The 14,141-nt window shown below is 41.5% G+C and overlaps 2 protein-coding genes across 2 annotated transcripts; both read right to left on the bottom strand.

Annotated features, from left to right (window-relative positions):
* Positions 1-545: 545 nt before the first annotated feature.
* LOC309354849 (olfactory receptor 12D1-like) lies at positions 546-1,610 on the bottom strand (the record flags this gene model as incomplete). The annotated part of the gene is made up of 1 exon (XM_081885114.1): positions 546-1,610. The coding sequence occupies exon 1, from the start codon at positions 1,482-1,484 to the stop codon at positions 546-548; it is 939 nt and encodes a 312-aa protein (XP_081741240.1). The 5' UTR covers positions 1,485-1,610.
* Positions 1,611-4,720: 3,110 nt separating this feature from the next.
* LOC309354848 (olfactory receptor 12D1-like) lies at positions 4,721-5,674 on the bottom strand (the record flags this gene model as incomplete). The annotated part of the gene is made up of 1 exon (XM_081885113.1): positions 4,721-5,674. One exon carries the CDS (start codon positions 5,672-5,674, stop codon positions 4,721-4,723), a length of 954 nt encoding a protein of 317 aa, XP_081741239.1.
* Positions 5,675-14,141: the final 8,467 nt, after the last annotated feature.

The raw sequence follows: 14,141 nt of genomic DNA, 5'->3' as shown, positions 1-14,141 counted from the left end.
CGCCTGTCTGCAGAGAGTCAAACTAATGGTAAAACACTAGAAGGGGAAGCCCTATGACTGACATCAAATAGGGCCACTCAGAGCGGTACCCCTTGGGGTCATGGCATGGCCCTAGCGCCCCAACTGTGCTGCGGTTTAAAACACACATGGCCATACACCCTGCCAGCATTGATTGGCCGGGTAGTGTGACATGGCCAGGGGATGGCTTGAGGGGCGCCTCAATCCCCTGCCCCCTAGCCAGGCCACCAAACAAAGTGTAATGTGATGCGCATTGCAGGGTGGAGAGAATCCTAACTTCATATATGCACACATTCATGCTGAATGCTGGCTGGAACTGACCAGAAGTGAAATCTTGGCATCATAGTCTATAATCCATAGCCACTCTGTTCAGGTAGGATTCTCTCTCAGCCCTACCTGAAGATGCTGGTGATTGAATCTGAGACCCCCTGCATCCAAAGAAGATGCTATATCACTGAAGTACAGCCTCACATTTGAACTATTGCTCTCACATTTCACCTATCGGCCTCTGCAAACAGAAAGACATGTCATCTCACCTTTTGACAGCAAGAAGCTACCAGTATTTTCCTTATGGCTAATTTCATTTCCTTGTTTCTCAGGGTATAAATAAGGGGATTTAATACTGAGACACCTACATTGTACATGAGGGTGGATATCATGTCCGATAGTGGTATATCTCCCGAGGAAGGCAAATAGTTGAATAAAACAGGCACATAGAGCAAATGCACAACTGTGAGGTGGGATGTGCATGTGGAGAAAGCTTTCCATCTTGCTTTGTTTGACTTGACCTTCAGAAGGAGAAAAGATATTATATAGAGGTAGGAGAAGAGTGTGAGGATGAATGGGATCATGACAATTAAGCCAGTGACTGTATTGAGAAGGCTGATGTTGAGCTGGATGCTACTGCAAGCTAACTTCAGCAGTGGCTTGATGTCACAAAAGAAGTGCTGGACAAGGTTTGGGCCACAGAAGTGCAGCTGGGAGGTCATCACAGTGTGCATGAGTGCATGGCAGAATCCAGTGCCCCAAGAAGCTGCTGCAAGCAATAGGCATGTGCATTTGTTCATAATAACAACGTAACGCAAAGGATTGCATATAGCCACATAGCGGTCATAGGCCATAACTGCCAGAAGGACACCTTCACTGCTTCCAGTGAAGTGGAAGAAATGGAGTTGAGTTAGGCATCCACTGAAGGAAATGTACTGAGGTCCAGATATAAAGCCTGCCAGCATCTTGGGCACAGTGACTGTAGCATAGCAAATGTCCAGGCATGAAAGATTGCTGAGGAAGAAGTACATGGGTGTGTGGAGGTGAGCTTCAGTCAGCACTGCAAACAAAATGATACTGTTTCCTAGCAGACTGATGAGGTACAACATCAAAAAGAGTAGAAAGAGAAAAGGTTGCAGTCCTTGGAGATCTGTCAAGCCTAGTAAGATAAACTGGCTCACTTCTGTCTGGTTCTTCATCTGTTTTCACAGAAGTGGTAGCCTGTTAAAACCTGTAGATTTTAGTAAGGACACAACATAAATAACTGAAATGTCTTGTCAGGGCTTATCCACATTTAACTTTTACCCCACTGTTTCCAGACACAAGTCTGTGCCTAAAAACTCTGTGTCTGTAAGTGTTATTGTTTTGCCCCAGAGCTTTCCCTGAAAAAAACATGCTCTTTAGTGCTCAATCAATTTGAGTTTTCCATGGATTGCTATTTGCTCTGATTGAGCTTTAAGAGCAGGTTTTCATGGGGAAAGGTCCAGAGCAAAAAGAAGAGCTGCTCAGACATGGAGCTTTAAAGTGTGGTCCATGCCTAGAAAGAGTCAAGGGAAAGCAAGTGTGAATAAGCCCTCCACTGCAGTCTCTAGTAGGGATATGCATGATGCCTTTTTCCATGTAGTACTGCTAAATACCTCAAATCCCATTTATTTCAATGGATCTCCACTAAGCAAGATTAAATCTGGATCTAACCCACTAAACAAAACGGACCAATTTAATCACATCCTTATAGGTTTTGAATTCACAGTAATCAATTTGGATTTTTACACCTTTCTCATTTTTAAGATTCTTATTTTTGATGCATTTTTTACTCTCTCTTTTTGGAGATATTTTCTGAATGTTTGATCTCAACATTTGTCCGTACTTGAAACTTACCGATCTGTTTGAATTTCTATTGAAGATGCATTGAAGGATAGTGTACCTCCTATCCAAGTGCTTATGCTGCTGAAATGTAGCTAACAATACAGTGCTATAAATAAAAGTAGTTATATCTCTATAGCTGTAATGGCCAGGGGCACATTAGCCCCTTGAGGCAAAATGTATATAAGAAGTGGCTTCATGAGTCCCACACCATATTATTATATGCACTGGAGACCAATTACTCAGTCCATTTCAACTGGTAGTAGTAGTGATGTGGAATACATTAATTAAGAAAGGGCTTCTAAAAGTGACAAAGGAATTAGTTGCACAACTTCCATAATATTCTTGCAGCAATGGAATCACCATCCATTCCCACCTTGGTGGCTTGCAGAACCAAAATTCTCATGAACATCAGTAGGCACTGCAGACTGCAACATACAGAATGAGAAAGAAGTAAGGCAAGCGAACCAGCAAAACCACTCGCTCCTTCTTAACTACTTAACTATTGCCAGAAAATTGCTTTTATTTTTATTCTTTATCTCTGTCTTCACTAAACAGCCTTTTAACCTTCTGGACTTTAAGTGACCCAACTTACTCTAAATACTGGGTAGAGCAGTATAGAACTTAACCATCCCACACCAGGGCCTCGTAGCCCAGAGAGCAAACCGTCAGGCCAGCTCTTCACCTTTAAAGGTGCCAATAATAGGTTCTTACCTGAACCTTAACTGTTTCCCTTCCTGTATCTAACCTTCAAAAGTGACTCAATGAAGTGCCAAATTAACCTATTAATAAACATGACAGCTTGGCTCTGAAACTGGCACGCCCCAAAGACATGTACCAAACATGCATCCAGATGGTATATGATGCTAGAGAACAATAGACTGTGGGGTTTCCAATCAGTCAGGCTACTCAGGGCTGCCAGTTTATATCTGTGATTGTCCACAAATCTAAGTAACAGGCACTATGCAGCAGGTTGAAAAGGAAACAACAAAACACTATTCACAATGCAATTATTTTTTCTGAATTCAAAGGGGGGGGTGAAATTATTGCTTTGGTGCTCCAGAATAAGAACATTGGGAAAAATATTGCTCTTCCAAAAATAATATTTTTCTTGCAAACAATTCCAGTAAAAGTTCCAAGATGATATTTGATTAAATTATTCAGAAGAAGAATAAAAACAGAGGAGAAACTTGTTGTGGTTCACAGGCAACTTTATTAGAGGGTCTGTTGATCAAGCAATAGTTCAGACTAGAAAATAAAGCCTGGAAATTAAGGGAAATGCACGTGTGTGTGTGTGTGTGTGTGTGTGTGTGTGTGAGAGAGAGAGAGAGAGAGAGAGAGAGAATGTATATTCCACCTTTCCATTGTTATCATAATGCTGAGAGAAGCTTCCCAACCAGGTAAATTTGGATGATTTGGGGGCATTCTCCCCAGTTGAAACATGATCTTAATAAACTCCACAAGTCAAATCAAGGGCCCCAGAAAAATATTTCTATTTCTTTGTCACTGTGAATTTTCTGACTATCTAACTCTATGTTTCCCTATATTTCTGTTTCCTTAAGTCCACATGTTTTGCAAGAAGTGAGACTATCCAAATGTTGAATGTTGCCTCTGTAACACTAAACATGTCTGGATTTATTTTCATTTTCATTATCATTATTTTAAAAGAACACTTTTCCAATTGCTGCTGCTGGAAAAAAAATCAGGTTTCTCTGCCTTAACAACAACAAAACCACAGCCAGGCAGTGCTATATACCCGAAGAAAAAAACATCTGGGCTTATTTGTGTGCAGTTTGGCAGGCTTAAGCCACTTTGCAGGAGCTCCTGTCTCTACAAATTTCCAAAATTTGGAATTTTATAGCCGTTTTTGGATCCCCTGTTATAGAGAATATGGGACAGAGACTCAATATATACAGAGCAGCTTGGGGCCCAAATTATGGAGGGGCCACATAACTCAAAGGTAGGTCAGATTGTTTGATAAACAAAGAAATAAAATACATAAAATAAAATATGTGGAGTATGGTGGTTAATGGGTTAACCTCTGGTATGCCCTGTGCCTGGGAGGGACTTCTAAGAAAGTCAGGCATGTCTGTGTATTTTAGTTTATGTGTTCTAGCTCTGATGGAGTTTGCTGCTTTGCTTGTACATAAACGCTGTAGAATAGAAGTACAGTGTTTGACTCTCTTTTCCTTCTTCTTTCACGCGAAGGCAACCACTGCTACCCTGCTACTCTGCCTTAGGTGAAGTTTTTCCCAGAAGATTGCGCAGAGGGAAAAGCAGTGTTTTCCGTGCAGGGAAACGCACTGGACAGGCAGAACTCCCAAGAAAATACATGGTGGATTAGGTTGCCAGATATGTCTTCATCATCTAATGTAATAAGGGCAAATGTAAAGTGGAATGCCCTAGATAATGCGATCAGGGTCTGGGCTTGTATTTCTCTTTATCTCTTTCCTCCACCATGCACTTCTCAATACCAGAAACAAAACCCTATTTTCTCATTACATGCCTGCATCATTTATCAGATTGTTCAATCCTATTTCAGCTGACAGTGTTACAAACTGAGAAATAGATTTCACATCAATATCTGTATCCTCACAGTGATCAGCAATCTCCCCAGGCTTTTCCTCAGAGCTGACTTCATATCCTGGTTCCTCAGGGTATAGATCAAAGGGTTTAAGAAAGATGTAACTACACTGTACATGAGGGTGGCTATCATGTCTCTCTGAGGTAAGTCTCCTGATGTTGGAGGGAGGTAATTGAACAAAACTGGCACATAGAGCAAACCTACAACTGTGAGGTGAGTGCTGCAGGTGGAAAAGGCCTTCCATCTCCCTCTGTGTGACTTGACCTTCAGTAACAGGAAGATGATGATATAGAGGTAGGAAAGGAGTGTCAAGAAGAAAGGGATCATGACAATTGAGCCCGTGACTACATTGAGGAGACTAAGATTGAGTTGTGTGCTACTGCATGCTAGTCTCAGTAGTGGCTTGATATCACAAAAGAAATGCTTGATGATATTGGGGCCACAGAAATGAAGTTGGGATGTCATAACTGTGTGCATCAGGGCATGAAAGAACCCTATAGTCCAAGTGGTGGCGGCCAGTAGAATACACACACGTCTGCACATAATGACTGGATAGTGCAATGGATTGCATATGGCCACATAGCGATCATAAGCCATGACAGCTAGAAGAAGAGCCTCACTGCTTCCTAGGAAATGGAAGAAATGAAGCTGGGTGATGCATCCAACAAAGGAGATTCTTCGATGAGCCAACAGGAATCCAGATAGCATCTTGGGAAGGATGACTGTAGAGTAGCAAATGTCCAAGCAAGAAAGGTTACCGAGGAAGAAATACATAGGTGTGTGGAGTTTGGTCTCAGTCACCACCACACACACAATAGTACTGTTGCCCAGCACAGTTACTAGATAGAGGAGGAAGAAGAAAACAAACAAGACCATTTGAACTTCCTGTTGGTCTGTTAAGCCCATGAGTATGAAGTGAGTGCTCTGTGTCTGATTCTCCATTGTTGCTGGGATTTTTAGAAAAAGCAGATGAAAGAATTATTTTAGAATGTCATGATTATATATGGAAAAAATATATATAAAGAAGACTAAGAAATATGTGATTCCTTACATTTCAGAGAGAATTGCAACACCTATGCTCAAACTAACAATCCTCTTGGGAGTCCACACTCTCCACTATGAAATATTGCTGAAAACACTTCAACAGGTGTCTGCATCCTGCCAAGTAGATGATTATAATTTTGGTTAAAGAGTTGGCAGAAAAACTCCAGAAAAAATCAAATAGTTTTGGTCCTCTGAATTTCTTCCCCATCCCAATTTCCTGAAAATATGCCCTTCAATCATAATAGGGTGAGGTGGGGTTGCATTTTGTGCTGCTTTCTTGGGGAAAATAAATTTCCCCATAAATTTCAGGAGGGGGTGGCACTTACCTTACAAAGGCTTGGCAGGAAGGGTAGCTTGTAGGAAGCTGCATAAACCATCTGCATCCGAAACCTTTGACCAATGATTGGTCAAAAAAGAACTTCCTATAAATGTTGTCCCAGCTCTAAAGAAACATATAGCTCAGTAGGTTAGAGTGTGGTGCTGATAATCTCAAGGTTGCAGGTTTAATCCCCATATGGGAGAGCTGCATATTCCTGCATTGCAGAGGGTGGGACTAGATAATCCTCAGAGTCTCTATGATTCTATATTGTTCTATAAACACACACACACACACACCCTGTGGCAAAACAGCTGATTTGTGTTAAGGGGTTGGAAACAAATTCTCAGAATGTTTCAGACAGCCCTAGTAAAAAATGTTGGTCTCAGATACTAGAATGCCAGACAAGTTCCCTACTGTGATAGTTATGAAGTTGACACAATGGACTTTGGGCAAGCCTAGCCTATTTCATAGAGTTGGTGTGGGAGAAAGTGGAGCACATAAATCTAACAACCCTCCCTTTCATTTGTGGCCAACAATCCAAATACGTTTACCATATTTGGATTATGCAAGAAATCTTCACAGGCCAGAGAATAGATGCAATATGTGATTGCCAAAATGAAAGCACTAAGGCAGAATTTTCTGTTATCGTATTTATGGATAAAGAAAGCAATGAACTAAGGCAGAATGGGAGGAGTAGGAGGTGGTAAAGGCTTTGACTTGTTTAACGATATTAAAATACTCGTAACGTAAAATGGGAAGGGCAACTATTTTGGCCAGTATTCTCCAGGGGAGGACTGAAACAGCACTAGAGGTGCTCAACAGCAACAACAAAAATTCAAGTGATTTTTTTTTTTGGGGGGGGGGAATCTTTAATAAGAATTGTTAGCTCACCTCTGCAGGCTTGAATGATAGATTGTGGTGTTGGTGGACATCCTTAACAGAAAGTCTATTAAGAACATAAGATGAGCCTTACTGGATCAGACCAAAGGCCCATCAAGCATTCTGGATCAGATGGATGGAGTGGGAGACTACCCTATCTATTCCAAATTTCCTGAATCTCCTTCCTGGATCCCCATCTCCTCCCTGGACCATAAGGATGTGACAGGAGAATACTTCATCTAATCCAACATCCTGGATCAGACAAAAGGTCATCTAGTTTAGCAGCTTTTTCTAAGAGAGGCCAACCAGATGCATACAGAAAGCCCACAAGAAGGAACAAATAACAGCTCTCTCCTCACTTGTGATTCAAAACAACTGGCATTTAGAGACATACCACCTCCAGCACTGGAGGTAGAACAAAGGCATTGTGGCTAGTAGCCATTATTCACCATGAATTTTTCTTATCCTCTATTAAAGCCATCCAAGTTGGTGACCACCACCACAACTTGTGCAAGTGAACTTAACTGCAAGAGAACTTCTTCTCTTTCCCATACAAAGTTATTCCCCATTATGTACCTGTGAAGCTCAGTTTTTCGTCTCTTTGCTGGTGAAAAACTGGGAAGTAAAGAAAGGGATAAAGACTTGCTAAGTGCAAAATTAGAAGAGCAAGAGAAATTCCCAAATACTGCAGTGTAGCATCAAGATTCACCTGAAGAATAAACACCCTCCTGTAATCATATTGACTCTATATATCACTGTGGAAGTAAATACTTTATCCAGTCACTGATTACAATGAAACCACGAACCACTTGAGACAGCAAGGATGATACAATAACACAACAAATATTCCCGTGGTGGGAAGGCAAAATGGAGTGTAATTTTGAAGACTGAAGTTAGCAGATGAATAAGCAATCAACAATCCCATAGGGGATATGATATTCAGATTTCGTTGTATTTATTTGAAATCTCGAAGGTTTTGGAGATAACGCTATAGGATTTTGGTTTCCTTCAGTTGGGGGACCACTAGACCACAAAAGACTCAAAAAATATATCTCACTCATTCTTCCACACTGTGCTCTCTCTCTCTCTGACACACACACGCACACACACACACACACCTGTAGCCCAAATCCCTGTAATAGCAAACTTAGCTGGTGAGTTCAACAAGGATTGTTGCTAAACCGGACCACTGTAAACTTCCTGCCACAGTTTTTAGATAACCCTTTTCCTCTTTCACCCATTTCTTAAAATCTCACAATAGCTTGGTTTAATCAGGTTTGCCTGACAGACACCAGGACTGGAGAAATAAGAATCAATTATTCTGATCTTCATCTTCATATGGCTAGAAATCCAGGGAATCATATGCAGAAATGATTAGGGAAAAGTCTGGCAAACTCAATTGTTCTCTTCTGTTCCCTTGTTCAGGTTGGCATTAGTTGTGTCTGGCTTGGAATATATCATCCATTTCCAGATGTGGACAAGACATCCATGCATGGTCAAATCATGCTTGTATGTAATGAAGGATCTGTTTCCATGTTCTACATTGTACTAGGCTACATGGGTTTTCTGGCCATTGTCAGCTTCACAGTTGCTTTCCTGGCCAGGAAATTGCCTGATGGTTTTAACGACACCAAATTCATCACCTTCAGCATGCTGATATTTTGCTGTGTTTGGATGTCTTTTGTGCCAACATATTTGAGCAGCAAGGGGAAGTATATAGTAGCTGTGGAAATTTTTGCCATTTTGTCTTCTAGCTCTGCTTTGCTGGTTTTTATCTTTTCCCCAAAATGCTACATTATTGTACTCAGCCCTGAGAGGAACAAAAAAGTGTATATACTTCAAAAATCAAATTCTTCTGTCAAACAATTTTGATGTGAATCTTGCACTCCCTGAGATAGTTTATGGTGGTGGCAGAGGAAGAAATGATAAATAAACTGTACTTTATTATTATTATTATTATTGCATGGACAGGCGGAGACCCCCCAACCCTAGGCGACACCCAAGTGGAATAATGACTCAAGACAACGTGTTATGGGATTAAAATTTGGCCAAAACTTTATTAAAGCTTCAGATGTAGGGAGACCTTGGCTTAGGCATTGGGCGTTTATCCCTCCCAGTCCCTGGCAGGGGATCTGGGGAACATCAGGGTTATCCAGAATGTGTGGGGATTGGGCTGGCTCTGGAGAACATCTGTTCAAGCAGAGAGCCTGCCCCCCATTTCGCTGCCATCGCAGGGGAGAGCAATGACAACCTATTGGCATATGGCCAATGCCTCCCTTCAAAACAACCCCTTTAATGGGGAACTCTGGGATCACCGCTGCAGGGGGGAGCATGGGTCACCGCTTCTCTCTCTCTCCTCTCTCTCTCTCTCTCTCTCTCTCTCTCTCTCTCTCTCTCTCTCTCTCTCTCACACACACACACACACACACACACACACACACAGACCCATTTAGGGAAGATAGACTACAAGATTCCGCCCAAGGCCTGAAACTGCCAAAGTTGTGACATTTTGCTACGGGGAAGGCAAAACCTGCCAATGCAGGAAAATTCCTTTCCGGCCCTTCAACAGTGACCATAACATAGCAGTGCCTGTGTACCTGTGAAGAAGAGGTTAACCTGCAAAATAAGGCTTAACTGCGGGAGGGCAGGGTGGGAGAAGCTCTGAAGCCAACCGAGAATTCCCAGGTAAGTTCCACCCACTGTTGTGTCCCCTTACCTGGCCAATTCTCTCCTGGCAACGCCTCCCCAGCTGGGATTGGGTAACTGGCAGAGGTAGGCAGCTACCTCCAGGTGTCCAGTTGGGGGAGAGGGATCCAGGCTGTACTGCCAGGAGCCGCATGGGACCGGGAGGGGGGGCTGTGTGTGACCACACAAAAGGCTCCCCCCATTTGATGTGGAGAGCGGTTATTATTATTATTTCAACTTTTACACCGCCCTATACCTGGAGGTCTCAGGGCGATTCATAAGATCACAACATATAAAATCAAACCAAAAGCAGTAACCCAATAACCCTCCCCCCCCAAAAAAAGCCACATTCTGAAAGGGTGTTGGGTGTCAACAAGATCAACCAAAGGCCTGGTTAAAAAGGAATGCTCTTGCCTGGTGCCTAAAGGTGTGTAATGAAGGCATATAATGTACCACACTTTAAATGCATTTCCATTAAGCATCCACAATGACTCAGCTGGGAGTCATGGGCTTCCTCCAAACAACGTTTGGCCTGGCCTTTGGCTTTGACTCACTCTGACCCCTTATATGGGATTTGGTATATAATTTTCCCCTTGGCTTTTTTGCTGGCCCATGTAGGACCAGCATGGATAGCTGGCTCAGGTGAATATCTGATGTTTCCTCCCTTTATGGTCTTGATTTATGGGCTACTACTAAAATGAGGCTGCATTTTAATCTGTATTTCAATCTGTATTTTAAGCCATATTTTAATTAACTGTTTGTTGTTGTTGTTGTTTTCTATTACGTTTTATTGTAATTTATATTTGGTGTTAGCCTCCCTAAGCAGCTAAAATTATTATTATTATTATTATTATTATTATTATTATTATTATTATTATTGTTATTATTATTATTATGAAGAATAAGGAGGAAGATACTTCAGGTAAGATTTCCATGGCACAGTGTAGCTTTGGCCAAGTGTTACATTATTAAAGTGCTGTGGATGTTGCTTGGTTCTTGTTCCAATAACCCTTTGGTTCTTGTTCTATGGGTTCTCCTTGTAGCATTCAGGGTATGAGTAATAAAAATAATGCCATACACACCAATGAGAACTAACTTTTGGATGAACTAACCTTTTTATATATAAAAAAGATTCTGATATTCTGTCATGATGGGCAGTGGCTGACTCATCATCACGTCTTGAACTTTATTCTCTCTGTTTTGAATGCATACTCATACATAGTGACACTATAGGCAATGCGAAGACCTTTCCTGTGATGCCTCATTAGTATCATGCCACAAACTCAGTGATCCAAAATGATCCCCAAGGGGATGCCATCCAGAATTGCAAAGCTGAAATAGGCAGGTAGCAGTGCCAGCCCAAGACATATTGGTAATTGAGGTGAACCACAGAATGTGTGCCCCTGCCATGAAGCCTTACTAGGACATTTTCAGCATTTGTACAGCACCAAACACTCACCAGCAATTATGATAATGCTAATGTTGATAATAATGATAATATTTTGGAGAATTGGAGAACTGACCCCAAACTAACAAAATGAATTTCAACAGGAACAAATGTAAGGTTCTACATTTAGGCAGGAAAAACTAGCTTCACAAATATAAGATGTGGGACACCTGGATTGCCAGGACCTAGGAGTCTAGGGGTCTTAGTAGACCACAAGCTTAACATGAGTCAATAGTATAATGTAGCAGCAACAAACCCTAATGCTATTCTAGGCTGAATCAACAGGAGTATAGTGTCCCAATCAAGGGAAGTAGTAGTACCATACTATTCTGCATGGTCAGACCACATCTGGAGAACTGTATCCAGTTCTGGGTGCCACAATTTAAGAAGCACAGAGAAAATGGAAGGTGGAACAGGCTTGTTTTCTTCTGCTTCAGAGGTTAGGACCCAAACCAATGGCTTCTAGTTACAAGAAAGGAGATTCCAACTAAACATCAGGAAGAACTTTCTGGTGGTAAGAGCTGTTTGACAGTGGAACAAACTCCCTAAGAAGGTGGTGGACTGTCTTTCATTGGAGGTTTTTAAGCAGAGATGGGTGGCCATCTGCCAAGAATGCTTTAGCTGAGATTCCTACATTGCAGTGGGTTGCAGTAGATGACCCTGGAAGTCTCTTCCAACTCTACAATCCAACGATTCTTCTGATTCAAAGAGCATGGAGAAATAGAACTGGGTGCCATCAGGTCACACCCCTTGGATCAATGTTTGGATCAGGACTACCCACCCCAACACACATGTTTTATAATAATATTAAGGCCTGATTAAGGAGATGAAATTAAACCACATTACTTCTTTTGCATTAATCGCTATAGGGTTATACTGGGAACAAATGGAGCTATGTCATTTTCATCTGAAACATTCCTGATCACTTGGCTGTATCATTTCCCCAAAATGTTATATTTTATAATGTTAAGGCCTGAATATAACTCTAAAGGGCAATTTTTATGCAAACTGGTGGGATCTAAATTTAGGATATTTTCTTCATAAATTTACTCTCTAATCATGGCTGAAGGTGAAATTAATATATTTCACATTCTGTATGAAATACATTTTGAACCCTCTTATTTAGTTTCCAGCCTGTCATTACCGCACCAGTCAAGTGCTTTGTCCTGGGCCTGTGGCCAGCTGATGTCACTCATGAGATGAGACAGAGGGAGTCTATCCCTCCTCTTCCACCAAGTTAGAAAGGACTGCTGGAAGCAGAAAAAAGGTTAAAGTTGCACTGGTTGCAAATGGCTTGATGTCTTGAATTAATAAAAATTCTGTCTCAGTCCTGGTTTCATGCCTTCCTTCCTGGTCAAATGCCTTTTATCTACAGTCCTGTTGCCTCTTTGTTAAGTATAATTGTTTAATTGGCACTGAAATGAAGAACGGTGATGTGTATTACTGATAGGATTTCACAGGAAGATTCCACTGAAGCTATAAGAACAGCAAAAAGAGCTCTCTGAGCTCCTTGATAGGTTCATAATTAACTGTTGTTCTCCAGCAGCAATCATGTGAGTGACTAACCCTAGATTGCAAATTAATTGCAAATTCACCACCTTGGTAGGGTGGCAGCTGAGACATTGTTCTCAGGCTCTGTGGAGTGAGGTGTCTTCCAGGAACTCAACACTTAGGGGCTAATGTAGCCTGTATAAGAGAGAGCTATGCTTGTCAGCTCTAATGTTATTTTATTTTATTTTATTTCTAAGAAGATGCTGAGCCTATGTCTTATGAAACTGTTTGGATGTATCATTTACTGGTTTTTGTTCTGCTTTGAGGAAAGTTCTGCAAGTAAAGTTTTCATTTTTTTAAAATGAGTCTAGATACCCTTCACCCTGCCACCTCTCCACTTCCTCTCCTGTCTGCTAACTCTCCCCTTTCAGGGTCTGGAAAGTTTCATATGGAGAGAGGTGGTCCCTAATGTATTGTGGTCATGAAGGGCTTAAAAGGGAATGTGGCCCATGGACCAGAAAAAGGTTCCCCACCTCTATACTAGATTGCATCTTTGAGGATGTGGTCAGTTTCCTTCAAATGTTTTCTTTATAACATGAGTTGAAGAACCTCCAGCCCCAAATACCTCTTCATTTGGCTCACCATTCCCACTTCCATGGCTTGGCAAATATGATATCATGATGCCAGATCTGGGGAAACTAAAGAAACCATTGGGCCAAAAATGTGTTTGCAGGTACCTCCAATCAGCAGATTGGCAGTGAGGTGCTGCAAGGCACTATTCTTTCCTCAATGCTCTTCAACATTTCTGTGAAGTCATTGAAGTGTTATGGCATGCCCTTCCTGCTGAAATATGGGACACTCCATGTCTATTGGCATTTTGCCAGCTTTTTGATCTCTCTGCCTGAGCTGCCTATCTCAACTGTTTTGTAGTGTGATGTTGTATTATATTTATGGATGTTTGCATTTTACTATTTGAGTTACTGGTTTTAGAACTCTAAAATTGCACAATTTATATACTTTAAATGAGGATGGGGATAAGGATTCCCCTTGGCTGACTGTGATAGACTTCTTACAAACCACAGACTCCAACCTGGCCACAGTGCTGTCCAATAGATGTTCCATGCTACCACTTGACACCAAATATTCATCAAACTATGATGGATCTAATTTGGTTTAGCCCTCCATGCACATAAAGTTATGAGGATTTATGATTCCTGTCTCATTTCCACACTTTCACAGCACCCACTGGCACAGTCATAATTAGAGTTGCATCATCTGTTTACAAAGGGAATGTGTACTTTCCCCCCAGAAGAGCAATTTAAGCACAGTTCTTGAAAACTCAAGAGGTTGTTTTTCATTTATATCCCTTGTGCCCATTCCCCACCTTTTAATCCCTCTTCATGCAAAACATGTTAGCGTGAGATGCAGTCATGTAAGACATGCAAGAAAAGCGTAATGTGGTCATCACAGCTGAGGAAATGAATCATTAAATTATTCTGCCTTCGTTCCATCTGATGGTCAAGAGGAAAGGTAGCTTTTTTATT

The sequence above is a fragment of the Podarcis melisellensis genome, assembly GCF_964234715.1.
Source record: "Podarcis melisellensis genome assembly, chromosome: 13".
NCBI classification, from domain to species: Eukaryota; Metazoa; Chordata; class Lepidosauria; order Squamata; family Lacertidae; genus Podarcis; species Podarcis melisellensis.
Note: the sequence above shows the minus strand (reverse complement) of the source record. Positions and strands in the feature narration are given on the sequence as shown.